Source organism: Fulmarus glacialis, unplaced genomic scaffold (assembly GCF_000690835.1).
Source record: "Fulmarus glacialis isolate BGI_N327 unplaced genomic scaffold, ASM69083v1 scaffold16563, whole genome shotgun sequence".
In the NCBI taxonomy this organism is placed as follows: Eukaryota; Metazoa; Chordata; class Aves; order Procellariiformes; family Procellariidae; genus Fulmarus; species Fulmarus glacialis.
The window spans coordinates 269-24,497 of record NW_009203707.1 but is presented as its reverse complement, the minus strand read 5'-3'; the positions used below and the strand labels follow the sequence as shown (position 1 = coordinate 24,497).

General features: G+C 46.0%; 1 protein-coding gene across 1 annotated transcript in view; it reads left to right on the top strand.

Moving 5' to 3' along the window:
- Window positions 1–22,794, top strand: part of SPG7 (spastic paraplegia 7 (pure and complicated autosomal recessive)) — a gene marked incomplete at its 5' end in the record, with an annotated part of 31,278 nt that extends 8,484 nt beyond the window's left edge. The window contains 12 exons of the mRNA XM_009574745.1: window positions 2,619–2,721; window positions 4,090–4,191; window positions 4,518–4,680; window positions 5,449–5,622; window positions 11,432–11,556; window positions 12,765–12,867; window positions 13,902–14,012; window positions 17,393–17,508; window positions 18,710–18,866; window positions 19,424–19,587; window positions 20,638–20,715; window positions 22,456–22,794. Of these exons, the coding sequence (XP_009573040.1) occupies window positions 2,619–2,721; window positions 4,090–4,191; window positions 4,518–4,680; window positions 5,449–5,622; window positions 11,432–11,556; window positions 12,765–12,867; window positions 13,902–14,012; window positions 17,393–17,508; window positions 18,710–18,866; window positions 19,424–19,587; window positions 20,638–20,715; window positions 22,456–22,665 (1,606 nt within the window). The remainder of the gene's footprint in view (window positions 1–2,618; window positions 2,722–4,089; window positions 4,192–4,517; window positions 4,681–5,448; window positions 5,623–11,431; window positions 11,557–12,764; window positions 12,868–13,901; window positions 14,013–17,392; window positions 17,509–18,709; window positions 18,867–19,423; window positions 19,588–20,637; window positions 20,716–22,455) is intronic.
- Window positions 22,795–24,229: the final 1,435 nt, after the last annotated feature.

The window sequence follows — 24,229 nt, the reverse complement described above, 5'->3', positions numbered from 1 at the left end:
ACTAAATGTTATTATTGTAAGTATAGAACAAAAAAGTGGTCCCAGTTTTGGAGCACTTAACCCATCTTTCAGAAATAGGCATGCTGTAGATGTATCTTAACGTTTCAAAAGTGAGGGTCCCAAGGAGGTGATTGGAACTGCAGCATGCAGCAGACCAAACTGTTTCAGGTCAGTGTCAGCAAGTCTGAGGAAAGTCTGTGTCAGTTGCTGTGTGTTCTTGCACAGCTGAGCGCTTTTTGTCCTTATAATCAATTATTCAAGTGCAGAGTGTGATAGAAATCCTGACTCAACAAGTGATGTTACACCCTGGTCTGTGGAGAATGCTCATGGTGCAGTAAGCCTTCCCCCGTTAAAATGCTTCGAGGAAGGCCTGTGGTGGTTGTCCAGTCTGTAAAAATAAACACCTAGTTTTGGCCTGCTTCTCCAACAGCTGTAGATCAGAGGACAGCCTGCGCTGGTGCTCGCTCCAGCTGTGAGCCACATACTGAGCAGAGCAGCTTTGATGCTAGCATACAAAATCTCAGTGAGAGGAGTACTTCTATTAAACTTACAGCCCTTCTCTGTTACCTGAAACCAAGATCCTTTGCTTAAAAAAAAAAAAAAGCTCAAAGCTTTTAATTCTGAAATAAGCTATAATGAGCAAGAAGAGGGAAGATCTGTCAAAAGACTATAGAGCACTGGCTAGGCTTTATTCTGTGCTTTCATACAATGTATTCATGTGTTGTGGTCATTTGCCGCTGAGGTAGCTTATTTGCCCTTCTGTTAAGACCGGCAGCTTGTTTTTGCAGGATTTATGGGGTCCAGAGTACAAAACAGACCTGTGAAGCTCTGGGCTTGAACTAGTCCACCTTCATACTGATGGCCATTAACACTGGTGTAGAAGGTTGCTTTCCATACGTGTGGGGAGAGACTCCAGCGTTTGAAGAGCTCTCAACTAGTTGCTTATTCTAAAGTACTAACAGAGAGATGTAGTGCAGAAGTCCTGTCTGCTGAGTAAAGAAATCCTGATCCCTGACAACCAGGAAGGATAGCATCACGCTGCTACAGTTATCTGCCAAGATGGCCTGGTCACTTACTTGTGCATCATGCAAAGCGCATCAGCTGCTTCTGGTAGCAAACCTTTGAGGGTTTGGAGCACAGTGGCTTTCCCACTGTAGATGGGGATGGCCAGTGTGTGTATTTCTTCCTCCCAGACACCATACCAAAATGTGAAACGAATGTCATGTTCATATATGAATGGATACCTGGACTGGATTTTGTCTAGTTACTTGTCCTCTGAACAACATTTGCACATTTTTAATACACGGTTTATATGAAGATAAACCTTTTTAGTTGATCATGCAGTATGAGACCTTTAGCTGAAATTCAGAACTTGCCAATTTTTTCAAACTTGTGTATAATGGGAAGAGTAGACTGAACAGTCAGCCACCAACACAAGCTGCTTCCCCTGCCCCTGAAAAGAGATTTTTTTTTTTTTTTTTTTTTTAAGAGATATTATAGGGTCTGAAGTCTCTCACGAGACTTGATGAATGTCTGGAGAATTTAGAGCTCAGTCTGGAGTTTGAACCTGTGAGGTGCAGAGCACTTGCAGCTTGGATTCAGTTTACTCTGAGATGTGGACCCTTGATGTGTTTAAGAATTAATCTTGTTTGCATAGTTGACAAAGTGAAGGTGACTTTCAGTTTCCAGTGTTTCCTAGGATCTCTCACTGAGAAGAAACAAATGCAGCTGGGTATATAGCACATGCTGGTCCCGTTGCTTCAGTAAATCATCCCCCTGTGAGAGACGGAACACACATTCCTAGTTTAAAGATAAGACACAAGTGTGGCGAGACCAGATGATTTCACAGGCATGTGAAGCAGAACAGGGTCCCACAAATCTCAACCTGTTATCTGACATATGGTCATTTTTCCTCCTATTGAAAGCATCCTTTGTTTAGAGCTCACAGGATATTTGTCCTCAATGTGTTTGTCTTGTAACTGTATTAGACCTGCAGCGTCATCTCTTCTCCTCATCTCCCTCCTAATGCAATTGGTATTGCTAAGGATCCAGAAAATTGATGGTGTTGGTTGCTGTAGCACTTCCTTCTGACAAAGGATTTGACCAGGGAGGGCCAACCAGGCTAGGTAGAGCAGCCTCTTAATGGGAGACCCGCACTGGGATTTCTGCCAGGATTAGGGGAGTTGGAATCTCCCTAGTGTTGCCAGACACAGATCTTCTGCAGTGAGCTCCCTTTGGATGGACTGCCAGCCCCACCGGCTTCTGCTCCGGGTGTGATTTGACCGCCTGAAGGTCCTGTTTGTTTTATAAGTAGGAATGCCTCTGAAGGGGGTGGTGAGGTCGAATTTCTTCCACAGCTGGAAGCAGTATTTGCCAGTGTCCTCTGCTTCACTTTTTAGGTTATGTAATTGTTGGGATTTTGGGGGGTTTGTTTTTTATATATATATATATATAAAAACCTGTAAAGGTTCCATTTTCTTAGTCATGTCTGCTCATTGCTGCACTTGTAGCCTAAATGTCAGGACCTTTAAAATACTGAAAATAGTTACATTGAGTAATATTTACCAAGTTGTGGCCAAAAACCTCAATTTGTACCTGTCTTGCTTTTGTCCTTTTAGTGATATCATTTCCCTGATAGTGACACTTGTGGCTGTGTCTATGTTGTGGAGCATCTTCCGCCTTATTAGGGTTGCAAGCCGGGTAGGAGGATTCAACGCCTTTGTGAGTATCCTGGATCTTGATGTTGTTTTGCAGCCCGTGGGTAGTCTTGTCTTCTGCTGGCCTAATCTCCTCCCCTTTCCCCAGCAAAGTCAATGCAGAATGAGAATTAACTGGTGCCAAGGACTCTCCGGTCTTGACACATCTTGCATTTTTTCCTGTCCTGATCATCTGACTAGATTGTACAGTAACTGGCCTTAGCTGAGGCCCTTTCTTTCCCCAATGGCAGGAAGGGCTGAGCTCAGAGAATTTGCAGTCCAGTTTGCTCTGCTATTTTCAAAGCTTGTTAATGAGTTGCAGCTGCAGATGGTGTTTTTCACTGGGTCCTGCCAATATGCCTCCCATACAGCCAGAAGTAGGAATTGCTGCATTCTGCAAAATGAGTTCTTAATTTATAAAATATGTTCAGATTCTGGATTTCATTATGTGTTGGCCTGTTCTGCTCATGCCACATGCCTCACTTGCAACATCAGTCAAATCTCCTCCTCCCCTCTTCCACCCTTGCCTGGATCAGCTGATGAAACTCTGTAGAAATCAGCCTGGGGTGCGCTGCCACTGACCGCAGGGATTTGGGGATGAAAATATAGTGAATTCAGTCCCTTGTTAGATTTCCCACTCAGTCTCCTCTGCAGTTCTCTTCTGGCTTCAGGATTCTTTTTACACAAAGGGATGCAGCTGCTCAGAGGAGAAGAATATTTTAAAGAAGTGTTGAGTAATGAGGGCCTTGAGGACTAGATTCTGTCCTTGCATAAGTGGGGACAGCTAGGCCCTGCATGTTTAACTCTTCATTTGGATAAGCTGATGTTTCTGAGGCCTGAGAAGCGATAAACTTTCTTCTCAAAGAAAAAAAAAATAATGAGTAGCTGTTTTCAGTAGAACACAATGAGCAGTTACAAGTAGGACATTTAACTGAATTCTTGTTTTGACTGTCACTGTGGCTTAACACACACCAGGAGACTGAAATGTGGTGTCTGTTAAATTTGAGAACCTATAGTTCTGTCCTGGGTTGTGTTGCAGTAGAAACCAGTGGCAGCATCAGACAATGGTGCAAAGTGTCTGGTTATATGCATTTACAAGACAGTATTGGTAATTATTTACCTCAAAACTATACCTATCCCATGTGTATTAAGGATCAGAGCATTTAGAAATCGGGGAGAAGATCCCAAATAAGGTTTTGGGCATTCTGCACGTTTTTAATAAGTATCCCTGCCTGGTCTACATGGAGTTTGAGCTGGATTGTATTGGGACTATTACTGCAGGTTTATTCTGTCTCTTCCCAACAACATATGGATAAATAAAGTTTGAGTCAAACAGGCTGTTGCCTTGTCCAAAGTTAGAGCACGTCTTCAGTACTTGTGCTACCTTCCGCAGAACCAGTTGAAGATGGCTCGTTTCACCATTGTGGATGGGAAATCTGGAAAAGGAATGCATGAGGCGAAAATGGAAGTCAAAGAATTTGTGGACTATTTGAAGGTATACAAAAGTAGAATAAAATAAGTGCTTGCTACCTGTCTTCTGGGATAGATGGCTGATGTGGGGAGGAGGGTATATCCTTCTCTTCGTTCTTCATGATACTGAGCAGCCTCTATTTAAATAAACTGGCAGCTTTTTATGCTATGATCAGCATGACTCAATCTCTGTATTTCCAGTTCCATAACAGGAATGCAGATGTAGCTGCTCTCATTAGCAGCTCAGAGTTGCTCAGTCTTGAAAACAGGATCAGGAGGCTTTGGGAGGCCATATTCTTGTGCAGATGCTCCATGTGACCTGTGGATCTGAGAGTTGTGTTGTTCTTGCAGAGTCCTGATCGCTACCTTCAGCTTGGGGCTAAAGTGCCCAAGGGTGCCTTGTTACTCGGACCGCCAGGCTGTGGGAAGACATTGCTGGCGAAGGCCGTGGCTACAGAAGCACAAGTGCCGTTTTTGGCCATGGCGGGCTCTGAGTTTGTGGAGGTGATAGGAGGTAAGCTTCTCAGTGGGAAGGGTGTGGAGGTTACTTGGTCTGTTGTGGAGTTGGAGGGTGCTGGCTGGGCCTCTTGCAAAGGACAGAGTTTTAGCCTGTCTTTGCACGGGGAGGATGAGTTGGATATTTCTACTGAAAATGTAAAAGGTTTTCAGTGATAGAGAGTACTTAATTATGTAGTATCTAAAATGCATGCCCTCTGAATTGCTAGTTGTTTCTTTCTGACAGTGTTCAGCCATGGTTTTTCACCTGAAAGCATTATCTCTGACTTCCCTGTGCCTATTATTAAAGCCACTGATGAGGCTTCCTTCCTTGTATGAGAATGCTGATGGATTTTCTGCTGTTCCTTGCTGATGGGGAAAGTATGGCCTCTTTGTGCCTTGGGTTTTCCATCTTCCCCCTTTTCTTCCTTCCTCCTGGATCCCTTGAGACCCAACAAGGCTCAGTGTGCAGGAAAATGCTGAATATTTACGCTTCTGATTTGTGGGAGGAACAGGAGTTCATGTTAGGAGCTGGGAGCAGAGCTCCTCTTACTGCGGTTTTGAGACCTCAGTTAAAAGCCAGCACACTCCCGGAGGAGCAGTGCCTAAGGACTAAACATATGAGTTCTTTGGCTATTTCTTTGTGCCGGGAGTGTTGAGAGAGGGACTGTCTTATACTGAGGCTTTGTCCAGTGTCAAGTGTCTCATTGGGGGCCTGTAATGCTGCTCTCCAGCTTTGCTGACAATTTTAGCTATAAGACTTATTTCTTCTTCCCTTCCCCAATAGGTCTTGGAGCCGCCAGAGTTCGGAGCCTCTTCAGAGAAGCCCAGGCTCGTGCACCCTGCATCGTGTACATTGACGAAATTGATGCTGTGGGCAAGAAGCGCTCAACCAATGTATCTGGTTTTGCCAATGCTGAGGAGGAGCAGACCTTAAACCAGCTGCTGGTGGAAATGGACGGTCAGTATTTCTCTCTCCCTCTCAGCAGTTGGGCCCTTATCACCTCAGAGATCCAAGCTGTTGGCCTGTACATCTTTTTCCTGCTTGAACTTGCCATGCTTCTTCAGTGTTCTCTTCTTCCTCAAGTAATTACAATTGCATTTGAAACAAATCTCATTCTCCTCTTCCTTGGGACAAGGCTAGCTTGCACTTCGCAGCCTGTTCAGGACTAAGCCCAGAACTACAGCTTGGTCATGTCCTTGCTAAAAGACCGTCTGTGCGACAAGTGATAACTGTGTTTCAGACTGCTGCTTAGTGGAGGGGCTGTGGCCCTGTAAGTCAGGATGTTTTTTTCCTGTGTGGACACCAGTGTGGCCTTGGCTGGCCTTGCTCTGGTTTCAGAGGTCGTCATATCACTCACTTGAAGTGGGTCCTTTCTCTGTTCTCTCCCCCCTTCACCAGCTGCTGCACTGAGTACAGAGGAAAAGCAGCACAGGGTTTGTGGAAGTTGTGTGCCCAGTACTTGCTTTCCTGCAGAACCCTTAGGAATCTCCTCAAACGCCAGTCTGAACCCACGTACCCCATCATTAGTCCCTGTTTCTGACGGCACTGTAGCGTATCTCTCTTCATGTCCCTGGAGAGTTAGGCAGCACTACTCCAGAGCTGATGGTGCCTAAGGAAGTAATTGGGCTTAGGATAGATGTCCAAGTATGTGCTGTGACTAAGTTGTGGAGATAACCCTCTTGAAATATAGACATTTATATAGGCTTTTAACGCTTTGGGGCTAAATCTAGTAAATTTTAAAACCCTGGAGCCAACTGGTTTTGTGACTGTACTGAAGACCCTGAGTCAGAAGAGAGCGTAGTGTCACATCCAGAGTGAATTTGCACCAACAGCCACGTGAGCATCCACCTGCTAATAAAATCAACAGAAAATGTGCATTAGAGATCATGGCTGACAGAGGGCAGCAACCCCAAAGACTCTTACTGTAGTAAATGGCTTCAGTTCAGGAGTATGTTTTCCCACTGGCAATTGGAAAAGAATTATTTACAGTACTGGGGAACCAAAAGAAAATGAATTAGCAGCAAGGGCACTGCTGTCTGTAGAGGGTAACGTTTAGGTCCAGCTGGCCATTAAATGTTGTTGAATACTTGCTGTATTCTGTCTAAGACGGGTAGTGGTTTAAAGTCTGTTAAGCTTTAAAGTTTAGTTGTCCCAGAGGGACAAAAGCAATGTAATATATCAATTCTCCTGTCCTTTGACTTAATCTCACGTCTCCCTGGCTATAGGATCCCTGTCTAAACTGAGAGAGATAAGCTTTGCAAACAAGCCCTGGTTTGATGCCACACTTCTGGATGGTTTCTGGCTGTACTGCATCTGGAATCAGCCCTTTTCTCAGACACTTTCACACAAGTGCCAGAAAGAATGATCCTTTGGCTATTCTTAGTCATAACTCTGTCAGAGCCTGCAGCACTGACCCAACTTGCAATGTTTCTGTTGCTAAATCTTATTGTTGCAGAGCAGGGGAAGGAATAACTAACTACCTGCCCATCAGCGAGTGTTTGTATCAGTCTGCTGTTTCATGGGACAGAGCCGCCTTTTCCCTCGACTGTAACTGTGACACTTGTTGTGTCATCGCACTCTTCATGTGAAAAATTAAAAGCCGTCCTGCACTAAAAGCATCCCCCTTTCTCCAGACCTTGGGGGTTAAAACTGCTTGCTTTTTTACTGAATGTTTGCAGTGAAATCGGGATGCAGCCCTGCTGAAGTAGAGCACGTCCTGAAGTTCAGCAGCAAGGCTGCCTTCTGGAGGTTGCTCTGGAGTCAACCCTCCCTTGAGAGAAGCTGGACTTGTAAAAATGCTTTCAGCAAAGGGTCGATGTTCCTTCATACTGCACGCAAGATGATCTGTAATTCTGGATCTCTGCCCTTGCTGCAGAAGGAGGAGAAATTGTAAGCAGGAGCACAGCATGGTACAGACAGGGTAAAGTGGTCCTGCTGTACAGAGACCTGTCTCTGCTTCAGCACAGGTGCCATGAAGTTTTTGAAGGAGAGGAATGAGCTTTGAGTAGGTCCTAAATAACCAGACAGAAAGCCGGTTATCAGAGGAACACCCCTGAAACACGTAATGCTACATAGATACCAGAAATCACCTTAAATACGTGTATGCAGTTCCCTGGGACTAACTTAGGCAACTTGGCCAAGCACGTAAATATACTTGGATGAACATAACTGTTTACAGCTGTATCTGTGTAGTAGATGGTCTTGACAGAAAAGGCCAGTAGTAACACACAGAACAGCAATCCTGGCTTGGTTGGGTTTTTTTTTTCTCCTGAGAGTTATAGGGTGAGCTCAAACAGGTTAACACTGAATTAAATGGAGGTCCATCTGTCTATTCAGGAGTATGTAGTCAGTACAATCCACATCTCCATACCAAAAATGAAAATGTCTGATCTCCTTCAGTCCATAGAAATTAGGCATGGTTTCTAGAGTGTTTTCTTGGTGAGTCTCAATTCAAAAATTAGGGTACAACTCTATTGGAAAGTGAGTTTAGAAGGTAAATATTATCCTCAATATGTATTTTAAGTCCCTTATTTGCTGTGTGCTGCCTAGTTTATTTTTAAATTTATATTGTCTCATTATTTATTCATGTCTCATACAGATCATGTAAGTCCCTCCCCCAGTCACTAAGTCCCTCATTTTGCTAAGTGCTTTATCAAACACACACTAAAAAAATAGCCCAAGGAGTTTACAATGTCAAATGGGAGACAGCTGGCAAGGACTGTCAGGCTAGTACAAGAAACATGGACTTACTGTTGGCTTGTACTCATAAGCAGTGATCTTGGCACATGTTACTGAAATGTTATCTAACTGAGCATGTTACCTAAGTGAACGCTGAAGTGCTGTGTGCATGATGGCAAAATACTTTTCAGGATGGTAGTGAATAAGGTTTTTTAGGAGGTTAACAGTTCTACCCAAGCACAAGCGGAGGAGTGGTGTGTGTTTGTAATAAGGAAGCCTTGAAATGGAAGGTTGAGAGCTCTGTTTTAGCTGTCTTTAGCTTAAATTGATGGTTGAAGTTGAAGCAACACCATAGAACGAAGTTAGCTATTAATTTGAAAAAAAATCGTGCACAAAAGTATATCTGTGAGTCATCAGTGGTAATTGTTGAATTTGTGTGTTCGAAGGAGATTACTCAGAGGTAAGGTAGAGGAAGAAAAGGAGGGTCAGAGCTATATGGAACCTGCTCTGCAGGCTGGAGGAAGGATGCGGACACCAAGAAAAAAGCCATTATGCTAAGCTGTATGGGATGAATATGCAGTTTGATACTCTGTAATTCTGGTACACAGGTTTTAGAGTAATTGTAGTGTTCTTTCTACAAGCGACCTTGGTTTCCTTCGCTCTGACAGCTTTCTTCGTGTTCTGGAAGCACCAGGAGTCTGGTGGGAGAAGGGGAGGGACTGGAGGGAGCCTGTATGTGCAAAAGCTGTTTTTAAAACCAGAGTGACACATGTACTCCAGTCTTTGTCAAAACAGGTGCCTGGTTTGAATAGTGAATCTTCCCTCACAAGCTGCAAACAAGCGGAAGAGGAATGTGACCCAAATATCTCCTCTGTTCTGAATACATTTGAGAGGAGCTTGACGGTCCTGGGCTGATCTGTGTTTTGTGAATGAAAACACACGACATCTTTTGGTAGCAGCTCTTCACCTGAAGTCCTCAGACAAGACCTCTCCCCTGATCTGTGCTGTATGCAAGTTTCTGACCCCGAGGCTTCCCTCACAGAGGTGGTCCCGTTTCAATGATGCAGTTCACAGATGACATCCAAAAGGCTTTTGAACAAATGGCTAGAGAATTACACAGTGTAATAATGCAGATGAGATGCCCGTCAAAGCAACGTGCCTCATGTCAGTGGGGAACAGAGCACTTGCCAGTTGAAGTGGACTCTTTTCCTTTCCTTTTTGAAGTGGCTTCATTTGTAAACACTGTAGATATGAAGGCTCTCTTCAGGCTAAATTTTCAGAACTGTTTTTCATTTGTTGATGTGACTGAAGCGTTGTTTTTGTAGACTGTTCCTTTGGCTGATCTTTTCCTGTGGAAGCCAAAGCCTGTGACATGCCAGGTAGGAACAGTAATATGAATCGGAGGCTGCAGTTGTAGATTTCTTGGAGCAGTGTTTCGCACCACTGGGATACAGGCTTGAGAGCAAGTGGAGCAGAAGCTGATGTGAGGAGGATGCTCTCAGCGGTTCTGTTTTTTTATATTTGTTCTAATAGTCAGACCTATTTTAAGAGAGCCTTCCCAGCTGCAAAGCAGATAATGTGCTGTACGATCTAATCCTGCCGTGTGAATGAAGCTTGCTATCCCCCAAGTGCCTGCCAGTCTCTCTGCTTATTTATCACACTCCAAAGTACGGTGTAATATATGCCTGAAGAATGGCTGGCTTCATCCTCTCCAGGAGCTTATTTAGACAGCGTCCTGCAGGGAGGAAGAACTGAGGTTTGCCGTAGCGCAAGCTGACAGAGCCAGTCCTCTGACTTACCTGTAACCTTAATCTCTCTGCTGAGCTCTTATACGCTGACACATTTGGCAGCTCTTCTGGTGGAGCTGAGGAGAGCTGAAACTTGCCCAGCTTACGTGCATAAAGCTGCCTCTGCAGCGTGTGACTTGGCAGCGAAGGAGGCACATGGGACTAACGCGTCCTTTTCCTGGGAAGGCTGCTGTATGCTAGGGCTCTTGAATCTGCTGTAAGCAGGTGACTCATACCCAGGGGCCTGTGGGCACCTGGTGGAATGTAATAAATAAGCAGTGTGGTTCAGTGATTCAACATGATCTCTGGCTCCCCACCCAAGCAGCACAACCGCCTGCCCCTTTCTGCCCTCCTCCAGCTGCTAGAGCTCTGGCTTCCCCAGGAAGCCCTGTCTGCCTTTGATGCCTCCATACTGCAGGCTGCTCTCACGAAGTCTGTAAATCCTGATGTTCTCTTCATCTTTAAGACCTGGAGACAAAACCTTCTCTAGCTGTGGCTTGAGCTAGTGTATGCTAATCATCACTGCAAAGCTGTTTGGTTGCGTTTTGCGTCTGCCTACATGTCTGTGGTGTAAGTTCTGCAGGATTGGTCTTCGCAGTGGTCTGCAGTATGCCTGGGTGCCTTCTGAGTGATAAAAGATGAGTGAGCAGACAAAGATCAAATCATGCTGTAACATGCACCTTTGCTGGGTGGCAAAGCTATGTCCTCTCTTTCTGCATTAACCTGAGCTGGTCAGAAGAAAGCCTGTCCCTTCCCTAGTGATCCTGGTGGCTTATCTGTGACTGAAGGCTAAAAGTAAATGAAAGCTGAAAGGGCTTTTCACAGAAGTATTGGGAAGGGAAAGGCTGTTTCGGCTAGCAAACATTGTTTGTACAACCTGGAGCTAAAGGAACAGGAATTGACTTAAGCCTGAGAAGGCATCTCCTAACTCATGAGAATAGAGAGATTCTGTTCTGGTTTCTAGTTGGAGCAATTTCCAAATGTGTCAAAAGGAAAGGGGGAAAAAAAGTTTTAAGCCAAACCTTGTTAAGTAAATGAAAAGGGAATTTCAGAGAATCCGTGATGACCAGAGACTGGCTTGAGTGACTAGGGAGATTCCTTCCTGTCTTGTGCCTCTAGCTGAAAAGGACACTTTCTCAGCCTCAGCTGCCCCAGAGGATGCTGTAAGCACCCTGGGCTTTGTGATAAAGTCATGTAAGACATTCTCTGCATCCTGCCCTGCCCCGTCCCTTTGTATTCTTGCAATGCAGCACCTGTGATGGTGAAAACCTTCACCTTTGTTTTTGCTTGTTTTTGTACAGGAATGGGGACCACAGATCATGTCATAGTGCTAGCTTCCACCAACCGTGCTGATGTCTTGGATAACGCCTTGATGAGACCTGGGAGGCTTGACAGGCACATCTTTATTGATCTTCCAACACTCCAGGTATATTCCACTTACTGCCCTGTCCTTACCGTAACACTAATGACTAAGGTGTCCCGGTCGTTGCTGGTGATTCGCTGGCCTGGCAAAGGCTGAGCTTAGAAAAGATACGAGATGGCAAGCTTCTGTTTGCCTTTATTCTTATTTATGTGCTCTAAATCAAGGATTTGACATGCTAATGCAGTTGCTTGTTTCTCTGAAATGACAACTTGCTGCTTTTAAGTGTCTCTGCTCTGGTATGAGCTTTGGCAGTGAATTCTTCTGTGAGGTTCTCTTTGCCATGCAGATGCAGAACTGTGTGTCTTCTCTCCAGGAAATTGGGAACCACCTAATTGGCCAGTTGGCTTGTGTGAGAGTTTAAATTGTCATGTGCCTTGAGCACCATTTGTTCTGTAGGTTTATAGTCCTCACTATCCTTGTGAGTCTCCTTATTTTCCTTTAGGCAGCCTGTTAAATGACTTTCTCCTTCTGAATGCTTTTTAAATCCATTTACTAGGAGTATTCCATGTCCGCTGTGTTGACATTTGTAGCAGACTTTTGGGAATAGGCTCAGCTGCAGTAAAGATCTGTCTGCTCTGCCAGCACAGGCTCTTCTTCTCCCATCTGTGCTTTACTGGCGTCCTCAAGAGTTTTCAGTTAAAATACCTTAAATGCCTGATACAATCTGGCACCGGAAGCATGAACTGTGCAGCTGCCCTGAAGGAGGAAGGGGAAAAACCCTGGCAACTGTGCCCATTGTTTTAATCAGGATCTCCTGGACCAGCTGAATGAGTCACTCCGTGGCTACTTGCCAGCCTTCTCACCCCCACCTTCGTCTGGGAAATGGTCGCAGGCTAAGTAGCTAGTAGATGGGGTTTTTGTTTGTGGTGTGTGAGGGAGCAGGTAGAGGCAGTTAGAGCTCCTTCCTGCGAGTGCTTTTATAGTAAGAGAAAAGTTAAGACAGGTCAGAGTGAAAGTTAGGAGGGGAGAGTGGCCCTGAGAGAGAAAGCAGTGACTCACGGTAAGCCTCCATACATCTGTTCTGAATTTGAGAGCTGGGTGTTTATCAGGGCTCCTGTAGCACTAAAGCGCTGTAAGGACAGCCCTGCCCTCTGGTGGCAATGTCACCGTCCCTGCTGCCAGAGGTCTGCTCCTCCCCTGCTCCCTGCCATGTGTCGAAGCTGCCACGTTGTGAAGGCTTGCTGGGCTGAGGTGTTCTGTGTTCTTTACAGGAGAGAAGAGAGATCTTTGAGCAGCACCTGAAGGGTCTCAAACTGATCCAAGATGCCAGCTTCTACTCGCAGCGCCTGGCTGAACTGACTCCGGGCTTCAGCGGTATGACATGCCGTGTCCTTGTGGTGCTGCTCTGCCTGCTTCTACACTAGTTCCGCAGTCCAACCTGGAGCTTCTTGGTTGCTTAGTTTTAACAGGGTATTTTGGTCTAAAGGGCTTTTTTCTGCAAGCCTTCTCCATCTCTATGGAAATAGTGGGAACCTAACCAGCTCCCTGGTGAATGGAGCTGTGATGAGCAATTGTTCATGGCTATTTTCAATCTTCTGAAATTTCTGGGACTAGCAGTGTGTGTGGGGTAGGGAAAATAGACTTTTATAATGCCTGGGTTCCTAATTCCTAAGGGGAGAAAGCACTGCTCATGCTCCTGTCCCAGCTGTTGTTGAGGATGAGATGTTGTACTTCAGGGGAAAGACTCTTAAGTTGATATATGTTACCAGTAAAGCGATAGGAGGAATGAATAGCAATTACTTTGTCAGTCAGAGTAGAAATTGGACAACTCTGGCTGGCTCCTGCATTGAGCCTGTTTCCAGGGTAGGTCCCTGGGAGTTTGAAACAGTGCTGAGCAAGGGGCTCCAGCATTCCTGTTTATGTGGAGTTCCTGGAATATCCTTTCTGGGTTTCCCCTCTAACAGGCCCCAGCACACTGCCTCTTCGTGACTTCTTTCAGCAGCCCCCCGCCACCATCACCCACACACACAAACTCAGAACAGATGTTCTTTCTCTTCCACACAGAGGTTGTGCGGTTGCTGTATGAACAGTGCGGCAACCCATGCCAACCCAGACTGCCCACGCCACTCCCCTGTTGCTGAGAGCCAGCCTTGGCTTTAGCCTGTTAATTGATTGCTGAACTCTGTCCTCTGTGTGGCAACGCAGCGTTCATTGCCAAGGCAGTTGTATTGTTCAAATCCAACATAAACACCATGGACTAGGTTTGCTCTCTGTTCCCAAGGAACAAAAAAGTGCAGGCTATTTGACTTCCTTAGGTCCTTCTCCAGATTTGTTCTTGCCTCTTCTGTCCTCTGAAATCTCTGTCATACAACAAATCCAATGTAATTCTTGTAAACTTTTGTCTACAGGAGCTGACATAGCGAATATATGTAATGAAGCTGCTCTTCATGCCGCTAGAGAAGGTCACAAATCCATTGATACTTTCAACTTCGAGTATGCTGTGGAAAGAGTCATCGCAGGTAAGTGACCCAGCCATTTCTGTTGTTGTCTTACTAGTCTGTATCATGCTTCTTGAGAGAAGGCTCAAGTGAGTGGGTTACATTCGAGATGCGTCCTAACTGTGCTCTGTCCTGTAGAGCTGTCCTGAAGATCTTAGATGCCATAGTCACAGAAAGTTCTCTGAACAAGACCTCAAAGGGATCTATCTTCCTGAATCTGCAGGCAGCCTGAACCAGTAGCTCAGGGAAGATGGCCAGTAGCAAAACAGTAAAGAGGGGAACCTCAAATCTGTGTGGCTTTTTAAGTTTAAAAAGGTGTTTGGGGTTTTTTTTGTTTAAAAAAAAAAAGAGTGGAAGTATCTCTGGGTTTTTCTTGCTGCTGTGGACACCTGCTACATAAACATGAATAGCAAATAGGCTATGCATCCTAAACAGCAAGAAATTAGAGATTTTTCTTTTTGGCCTCAAAGTCCAGGCTTTGATGAATTGGCAGAATAAACTGGAAGACAGTAGAGTACTGTTCTCCCTCTGAGAACATCCTGTCGGCCTTTCGCTGTCACTTGTGCAATTGCCAGCAGAGGAACCTCTGGAGATTACCCTATAGCAGTATATTACAGGGAGACGAAAAAGAGATCCCAGAACTCTTGACTTCACCTGAGGGATTTGAATCTGGTGGGTTTCGGTCTGAACTGCCCTGTAGCCGAGCCTAGGTTTTCATAATCAGACACTTAACTGCTTCCAGGCTGCTGTGTCATTACCGGGGGCTGAGCCTGGGCGAGCAGAATGACATGCTGTGCTTTTCTTAGTAGAGCGTGTGGAACAGGATGTTTGTACTGGGTCAGCTATTTCCTGATCCTGGAATTGAGTCCTGAGTGTTTGCTTTATCAGAAAATGCCTAAACAATTCCTCATTTAAGAGAAGATTTTTGAGAAAATTCCTGATAGTTTCGCCTGCCTCTTAAAAACAAAACCCTTGGAGTGCTTTGGGTAACTGTGGCCACACTTGCATAAAGCCCAAACTGTACTCAGCAGCTCCCAGGAGTGGACAGCAAGACAACTCTCATTATAACACAGAAGTCCTCATCAGCCAGGGCAAACATGTGCTTTACTTTCCCATCTGCAGGAGAGAAAGCACCAAATTTGTAGGGATTCACTTGGCTTTTCTTTCTGAATTCCACCCTTGCCTTAGTTGCCCAGACTTGGAAGATAAAGCAAAAAGCAAGTAAGGCCACAGGGGATGTGTAGCAGAGGGATATCTGGGATTAATGTGGTGGGGCATTGCAGGGCATGGGCGGCTTCAGCAGTTTCACTGCTGACAAGCTGACTTGCTTCACTAAGGCTCTGTGGCGTGTAGGAGGCCATAAAGTCTTTTTGTTGCTTAATCGGATTCTTTCATATTAGCAGGACCTGGCTATTTTTTGTAGACTAAGTCTAAAAGACCCCAAACAACCCTCCAGGCCCATATATTAAATGTACCCTTGCCATGTAACAGGAACACTTCTGGGTTTCACAATCCAGAGGGCATTTCAGTTGCTATAAAAGCTTCTCTTGAAAGAAAGAAGATATTACTGTGCTTTCCATTATAAGCTTCTGGTTTTAATAAGAGCGGTGTGGAATCAAAAGAGAACTTTGCAAGTCCAGAGGCTCTGTCAGCCTTAAAGCTTTGTGTTGCTGTAAGGGAGGAGTGAGAACTTCTCTCTGTGGTAGTCCCCATTGTGTTTTTAGTTTGGGAACAGAAAGCAGTCAGTAAGTCAGGTCTCTTGGGAGTGAGGGAGGAAACCTGCTTGAACGCACAGAGGCATTTAGGGGTTGTCTTTAGAAGATGTAGTGGAGCCTGTTTTCTTGGTGGGGTTTGTGTACACTGTGTAAGGCCAGCAGAGATGCACCAGAATTGTTTCCTGGGTTGTTGTCTCATAAATGTGATAAGTACAGGCCTTCAGAGAACTTTCCTGCCTGGAGATTACTTTATGTAGGAAAAGAAATAATCTTTGTAGGCACACTGCGTGCTGTTGTGAAGAGTACAGTCCCTCCCTACTTGGTGGGCTGACAGAGGAATACTTCCAGAATTTTTTAAGTGCATGTGTATGTGTGTGTGTATATATATATGGTGTATATATATACATTTTTCTATGGAAAGAAACATACAGGCACATGCGCACACACTGCTGAAGGCACGGTAAGGGACTGACTGATGAAAACCAAGGCTGTTGCAATTAATCTGCTATTCCATCACCATCATGCCTTGCGGCGCACAGTGGTTTTCAGGGTCCCTGAGCAGTAATTTTACAAGATCTGCCACACTAATTTTGCTGTTTCCTTGTTTAATAAAGCTCTTGACTTTGTTTAAAAATTAATGTTAATAAAATGTTGTTTTCCAAGACATCAAGCAAGCTTGGTGTAATGCTGCTCTTGACTCTGCCTGATCTACCCCCTGCTGCTCCTGGCACTGTGTGGAGACATCAGCTTTAAAGTACTGATACCTTTTTGCATTCAACATACAGAGCTATAAGAGTGCTTGATATGCAGTGTATTCTGTAGTTAACATATTTTCTACGTGCTAGAAGTTTTACTTCCGTTCAGCATTTCTTTTTTTAAATCATAATTGGACTTATTCTGTGTTGCGGACTACTGGGTTGGAAAATAGACACTTTCAAAAATCACCTTTTTGGAGGAAGTATTAAGTGTGAGTTATGGCTTAATTTGCTAGTTCTCAGGAGCCTGGGAATAAACTCATACGGAGCATGCCATGTGTAATCAGAGACATTTCCAGGGTCTGGAGAAAGATTTTTGTATATACTCTTGGTCTTTTGCCAATTTGAACACTCCTAATGCACAAGAATCTCAGCTGGGACTTCTCTTATATATAATGCAACATTTTGCTTCTCTCGTGTTCTGCCTAAGGGACTGAAAGACCAAACAGCAAAATCAGTATGATATTCTCTGGTAGTCTCTGGTTTGGGTTTTGGTTTGTTGGGTTTTTTCTCCGAATGGTAGACTGACTTGTTGCAGATCTGTCCCTGGGCATAGATATAGTGTAACGTGCCTTTGGCAGAGCTGGGAACAGAACAGAGCTTTGTGTTCTAGAGCTGTGATCTAATAAAATGTTAAATTATTTGTCTAATGATTAAGTCTGTTGTAAGGAGGAGGGGGGGGGAGTTTCTGCCAGTGTTTTCAAGCAATGCAAGCATGGATTGCTTTCTACTGCAGGGAGAGAGAGCACCTTCCACAGCATGTAACTGAAGGGCTTTTTACTGCCTCTCCCTAGGCGGAGTGCAATATGAAGCTTGCTGGCTGTTCAGCCACGGACTGTGTTAGTTTGTGCACTTAGCTGTACAATATTATGCCCTACTGGTTACACCTATCGCTGGCTATCTTGTCAAATCCTTGTCTGTGTTCCTATAGGCACTGCCAAAAGAAGTAAGATCTTGTCACCAGAAGAGAGGAAGGTTGTGGCATTTCATGAATCAGGTCACGCGTTGGTTGGCTGGCTGCTGGAGCACACCGAGGCTGTGATGAAGGTAACTCCACTACCAGCTGCTGTGTAATGAAGCCTGTCACTGAGTGGGAAGAGAGTCCTTTGGGGTTCCCCTGTCCAAGATGCGTTGATTGTTTGGTAGTACTTGTGTTGAGTTCTGCTGTGTTACCCTGGCCTCCATGAGCTTGGAGCTGTGAATACTGCAGCAAAATAAATGGCAAATACAGAATCGTAGAGTCATCTAGGTTGGAAAGGGCCTTTAAGATCATCGAGTCCAGCGTTAACCTAACACTGCCAAGTTCACCATGCCCTTAAAATATGCTGTGGAGAAATCCATTTTGAGGCTCCATTGATGATAGTGATGGTGCAAAGCTGATTAACCAGCTGTAGGAGAAGCCTTGCAGTTGATGGCCAACTGTAAAGCTGTTTGGAGCAACTGAGTCTCCTGATGCTGCTGCACAGTTTATGCACTTTCTCCAGGCACAAAGCACGGCTCCGTGTGTGCATGCGTGCATATATGATCTCTTCCCCTGCCATGGCTTGCCAGCACGTTGCAGCCAGAGAAGCTACAGTTGCAGGAACTGCTCTAATACTGATGGAAAGAGATGTGGTTTTCAGCTTGGCATGCTTGGGAGTTTGTCTGCCTGAAGGCCTTCTCTGCAGGGAAAGGCCTCCCTTTGGCACCCGGGGTGTGTTCTCTCCCATGTGCATCTCCTCCTTGAAAAGCCTCGACACTGCGGGGAGGTGGGGAGTGGAAATGACAAGGGCGACAGCTCCTTGGCTTGCCACCAGCAGCAAATTCACTCTGAATGACCTATTGTATAAGCTGAACTGTTGTTAATTAGTCTCATTTAATGGGTGGGGGAAACGACTCTTATTTTTCTGAAGACATCCTATCTTTCTCCAGGTAGTCTCAGTGATTCTGGAACACAGTAAAGTGAGCTCTGTTTGGCTTATACCCTCCAAAGCAACTCCTAAATCTCAGGATTTCACTGGCTTGCTGTTGAGGGCAATTTCCTTTTCATTTCTTGAGCAAAAAGTGTATGTCTGTAGCTGTGAAGGCAGAGCCTTCAGTACAGGAATGGTGATATGCTGCAGTCCTTGGCCATGTCTCTGTAGGTCAGTCTGCCCCATAGCTTTCAACAAATTTCGCTGGGAATGCAGGCCTCTTCCTTTTCTCCCTCTGCTGCTGTAGTTGGGAGCTCTTTTGTTCTCTGAATTGAGGGAGCTACTCTGTGTTACAGGTTTCCATAGCCCCTCGAACAAACGCAGCTCTCGGATTTGCTCAGATCCTTCCAAGAGAGCAGTACCTCTTCACCAAGGAACAGCTGCTGGAGAGGATGTGTATGGCGCTGGGCGGGAGAGTGTCCGAGGCCATCACCTTTAACAAAGTCACTACAGGTGAGAGCAGACCCTGGCACAGGCAGATGGAGATTGTGCTAAGAGAGCCTGAACCTCTGCACTTGCTCTGCCCAAGGGTGATCTGAGCAACAGACAGAGGTTTCCCACCCTGGGAAGGAGAAATGTCCAATTGCATGTTTTGATCTTGGGCTGGCATTTGTGAGCTTGGAGGTCTCTCATTGTTGGTTGCCACTGTGTTGTCTTAGACTTGTCCCAAAGCCTAAGGCCACAGATGCAATTACCCGGTGAGACTCTTGGCTCATGGGTGGACCTAAAGCTTTCTGTGCCGTGTTTCCAACTAGTTATATCCAAATGGGATAACAGTGGGCAGTGGCAGGTAAGCATTCCACGTGAGCTAGCTACCAGTAGATTCGCTCACTGTCGTGCATGGGTCCTGCAGTACGTGTGGAAAGGTCTGTCAGCAGGCGGAGTGTTCACCTCTGTGGGCTCCTGTGGGTCCTCTGGTCTCTCGACTAGTGGAATGCGTGTTTGTGCAGGATGTGCTCCTCTTGCTCTCAGCTCAGAGCTGGCAAGCATTGCATCTCTCTCCTGCCCAGGGGCACAGGATGACCTGAAGAAGGTGACCAAGATAGCCTACTCCATGGTGAAGCAGTACGGGATGGTGCCCAGCATCGGGCAGCTCTCCTTCCCGGACCTGGAGAGTGCAGCTGGAGTTGGTCGGCGCCCTTTTAGCCAGGGACTTCAGCAAATGATGGACCATGTAAGGCCACCCTTGGTTACACGTTCCCGTTCTTTACTTTCTGCAGTTCGGTAAAAAAAATGCAAGTAACTTGCACCCCAAAAATTTACATTTTCCTGTTAGCTATTAAGCAGTAAATTTCAATAACTGAGCACTTACCTATTCTATTACAGTGTATTAGCACTAGGCAGTGAGGCATTAAGAACAGGCAAAATCACATATAGCTGTGAGTTCAGCCCAATAGCACTGTGCTGTCTGAAGCTGCAGCAAGTGGCTGTGAAATATGCTGCAGTGCATAAAACTGACTGTGAAAGCTGCAGTCCTGGTTCCAGTGTGAACAAGACCCTGGTGAGCTTCTGGGAGACAGGAGGTTCAAATGTGGCATTTGGAGAGAGGGAGAAATGTTTTGCGGGGGAAGAAGGAATAATCTGGGGAGACTGGGGGCTTGTTGTGGAACTGTGGACAAATACCCAGCTGGGGAAAGATTCTGTTGTGTGAAGTCTCTCCAGGCGCTCAGGAGTCCCATGTATATCTAAGCATGGCTATGCAATGCTTAGATTACAAGAAACCTGTGTCTTAAAGTCTCAGTTGCACGATTTAAATGTCTCCACTTCCTAGATCAGAGAATCTATATAACCAAAAGGCCGGTTCAGACTGACTGAAAAATGTTAGCCTGTTTTGACAGGAAATTGAGCTTCATTGCTGCAAAAAACATTGCCTTAGTTGAAAAGTCAAATAGTGGGAAACCAAAAAACTCTGGTTCAGAAGCACTATGGTTGTGCTCCCCTGGGATTTGTGCTGAGCTGCATCTTTTGCTATTGGACAGCCTCCTTAATTAGACTGCATTTCCCGTCAGCTAGGACTCTGCTGAAGAGTTGTGCTCATGCAGGCGTTTACTGTTCCTTATCATGAGTACTCCTTTGGCTTTTTTTCAAACGATTTATCTATATTTTCTGTTGATGGGAACCACTTTCTGCCTGGCTCAGTTTGCAGATTCCATCTCCTTGTTTATCCATGTCGTGTTTGTTGTCAACTGCGCTCCAAATCTCTCTTCTTGTTACTATCTTCTAGGAAGCAAAAGTCCTGGTGGCTCAGGCTTACAGGCGCACAGAAAAACTCTTATTGGAGAACCGGGACAAGCTGCAAACAGTAAGTCGGAGTTGTTGTGGGGTTTTTGTTGTTGGTTTTGGTTTGTTGCTTTTTTTTAACTGGTGTTTTTTGCCTTGCTACTTTCTGTGCTCTGTAGCTTGGCTGTTGCAGTGCCTCTGTCGTCCTAGAAAGTCTTGTAGTGGGAGTGCTGGGGCTCGTCTTGTGAACAAGTGACTGTTCACTGCGTATCCCCCAGATGAGGAGCAGGCACAGGGAGGAAGGTGTGCCTTTTCCAGCAGTGAGTAGTTTGCCTCCTGACACCAGCTGGTATTTTCAGGGTAGAGGAGTAGGAGTGCTCTGTGGAAGTGATCAAAGCTAAATTTGTGTCCCTCACCTGCACTTCTCTGCTAGCCCCTTGGCAGTGTAATTTCCTGGAAAGCAGACAGTGACTGGTTTTTTGAAGCCTGCAAAGGCAGGAACAGCTCATCCTTCCAGGTCCTGGAGACGTACAGGACAGTTTCTGGCTTTGTTGAAGGAATATGGGACCTGTCACCTTGGCTCACTGGTGCTGGTTTATGCTTCCTGGTGACTCCGGGCAGTTTTCACCTGCCAGCTCCTTGAGACCTAATACACCACGGAGTCCTTTTTGCAAGGTAGAGCTTTGCCGCCTCCTCTTTGTGTCCTGACGGTCCCCTGGCCAGTCACCCTGGCATGTCCCCACCTCTCTGTCAGGAGATCTGTACCCATTGCTCTGGGCTGAGCCACACTTGGGTTGCAGCACCCTGTGTATTTACTTGACCTTTCCTTCAGAAGTCCGGTTCATAACATCCAAAATGACCAGGAGTCAACTTAGTGTTGCATGTTTTGCAAATAAACAATCCTTTTCCTTAAATCTTCTTTTTAAACTACAACAACCACCCCTTCAGCTACGCAACCGCAGGCGTCCTGTGCGTAGTAAGGTAACCAGAGCTTGCTTGCTCAGACACCCTGCTGTTGGCCGTATCACAGCCCTGTCCCCGGGACAGTGCCCTGGGAGTGCTCTGAAGGCAGGCGTTGTTAGGGGGTCTCCTCTCTGCAGGCCTCCTCTGTTCTGATGCTTTCATTTAACAGCAGTCAGATGTTTGCTAGAGGCTCATCACAGAAAAACTTTTAAGTTAAGCCAAAGTATCTACAGAGTAAATGTTTCAGTCGCCAGGCCAGTGTGTCGCATCTTGTCAGCAGAATTGAGCCGTTCCATGTTTGACAGCCACCTGCTGCTCAAGTGTGGTCCTTCTGCTGGCAGAGGGGCCAGAGAATTCAGCTGTTCTGGAGTGAAACTTCTCATGACCTTCAGCCTATGCCTGTAGGAACAGACAGCGCTTTGTTATCCCTGTGCATAGAGGGGAGGGATGTGGGTCTGGCTCTGGTCTCGTTTGCTGTTACTTTGGCATCTTAGAGGGGCAGGGCCACAGGTGCAGTGACAGTGGCAGGAAGGGCACTTCTCTAATTGTTCCTGGAGTTCTGACTCGCCGAATCATTCTCTAGAGCTTGCTTTATTGCCTCCAGTCATACTACATATTCCTGGCCAAAAATGCTCTTGTGAAAGGTGCCAGCAGCCTGGAGAACTTTGTACTGGCTCCAGCTGGCTTTCGGGTCACCCCGTCTGTGGTGTGGTCGCCAGGGGTCTGCTCCTCGTGGGCTGCAGCACGTGCTGTGTCCAGATGTTGAGATCTGAGTTGAGCTGGCAGGGAGAGTTCAGATCAGTTCAGGGAGGCTGTTTTCAAACCCTGTGCCTCATTATGCCTTATTTACTTTTTCTAGCTGTCTAATGCCCTCCTGGAGAAAGAAGTGATAAATTACGATGACATTGAAGCTTTGATTGGGCCTCCGCCCTATGGGCCAAAGAAAATGATAGCTCCTCAGAGCTGGCTTCAAGCGGAGAGAGACAAGCAAGACACAAGAGATGAAGAAATGCCCCAGCAGCCACCAAACCATGAGGAGGAGGAAGAACCACGCCTGAGACCAGTATGAAGCCCACTCCTGATGTGGAACAGGAGGACTCTAGAGGCTGCTTTTGGACACAGACCCTTTCCCTTTTCAGCTCCAGAATCAAAGATACTGAGCAGGGAATCTCTGTGCTGCTGCCATCCCAAAAATTAAGGGATGGTACGTTGGCTCTTTTAAGGAGCTTTTCCTTGCAGGAAGAACTCCTTAGGGTTTGAAATTGATTCTCAGCAGCATAGTAGTGATTAGGAGTTGGGTAAGTCTAATCTGCTGGAAAGGTTTCTTGTACACAGGAGTGGTGTACATGTTCTTAAGAGTGAAAGATCCTGTGGAGTCCTTGTAAGCCACCTCTTGCTATGGTGTGTGACGTGGCAGGAGAGCGGGGCCGTTCCCTTCAGTGCCAGAGAGGTCAGTGTAGTGAAACCCCTGCAGGACTGAGCTGGCTGAGGTGCTGTAGTTCTTGTGCGACTCCGCTGTAACCTTTGATCATCTGTGCTGCTGAACATAAAATAGAAACTGAAAAAGAGACTTCACTAGAATAAACTGTCCATAACGTCTGCTGTGCTTGTAGAATATGTCAAGATGTGAATATGTGTTTTGGCACATACAAAGCTTTATTATAGCTATGGAGTTGTACAGGACAAGGACTTTCTTCTCCCTGGCCAATAACGTATATTCAGTTTTTATAGGAAGTGTCTCACAAGCAGAGATTGAGGAAAACCTGTGTGCAGAACCCAGTATAACCCCGCAGTGTGATGTTAGAAACTAGCGTTGCAGAGAGTGGCTCCGAGTTAGACGTTGGAAGACTGTTCGGCAGCACTGCTGGTTCAGAGCTGGAGAGGTGCTCTCTGTAACTCGAGCAAAAGCAGGTGTGTCCGTTGGGAAGCCTCAGAAAAAAGCTGGCAGTTCCTCTGGCTCCATCGTCATGGCTCTTGCAAAACGAGCTGTGATGACATGGTTGTCTGCCATTCATCAGGGGAAAGCATTAAAGCGATTGTGGTGCCTGGTGTGCTCTGGCTGGGTTGATCTTTTAGGAAGGATTACTGTCTTGAGTTATTCCATGAGGATTGTCTGTGACCTGGAAGACCCCACCCCAAGCCCAGTCTCTGACGCCTTTCAACTCCCAGCCCTTGGGCCTCAGTCCCAGTCCCCGGGCTCCTCTTCAGGCTGGAGCAGAGAGCCTCTTGTTTCCCCTCGTGATGGGGGGGAGGGTGTTCTGCGAGGCATGGAGCCACCTGCCTGCACGGGGCCCCGAGCCCTCTCTGGGGTGTCACTGGTGTCATCCCTGTGGTGGCAGTGATTTCCCTTACTTTTAGGGGGAGAAGTGGTTTTCTGATTTTGAGATGTACTATGCCTGTATTTTTTTTTTTCTTCTTCCAAACCTGTTTGTTTGTTCACAAGTTCATTCTTTGAATTCACTTTTCCAGCAGCAGATGAAATTTCAAGCGTTCTCTGATCTGATTTTTAAAAAGTCATAGCTGTGTTCTCGACTGCCTGAATAAACCCTTTGCCAGGAGGATTCAGTTCTGTGGAGCCGAGGGTGATGGCCGTAGGGGTGCTGTGCTGGGACACTCATGGGACAGTGCAGGGT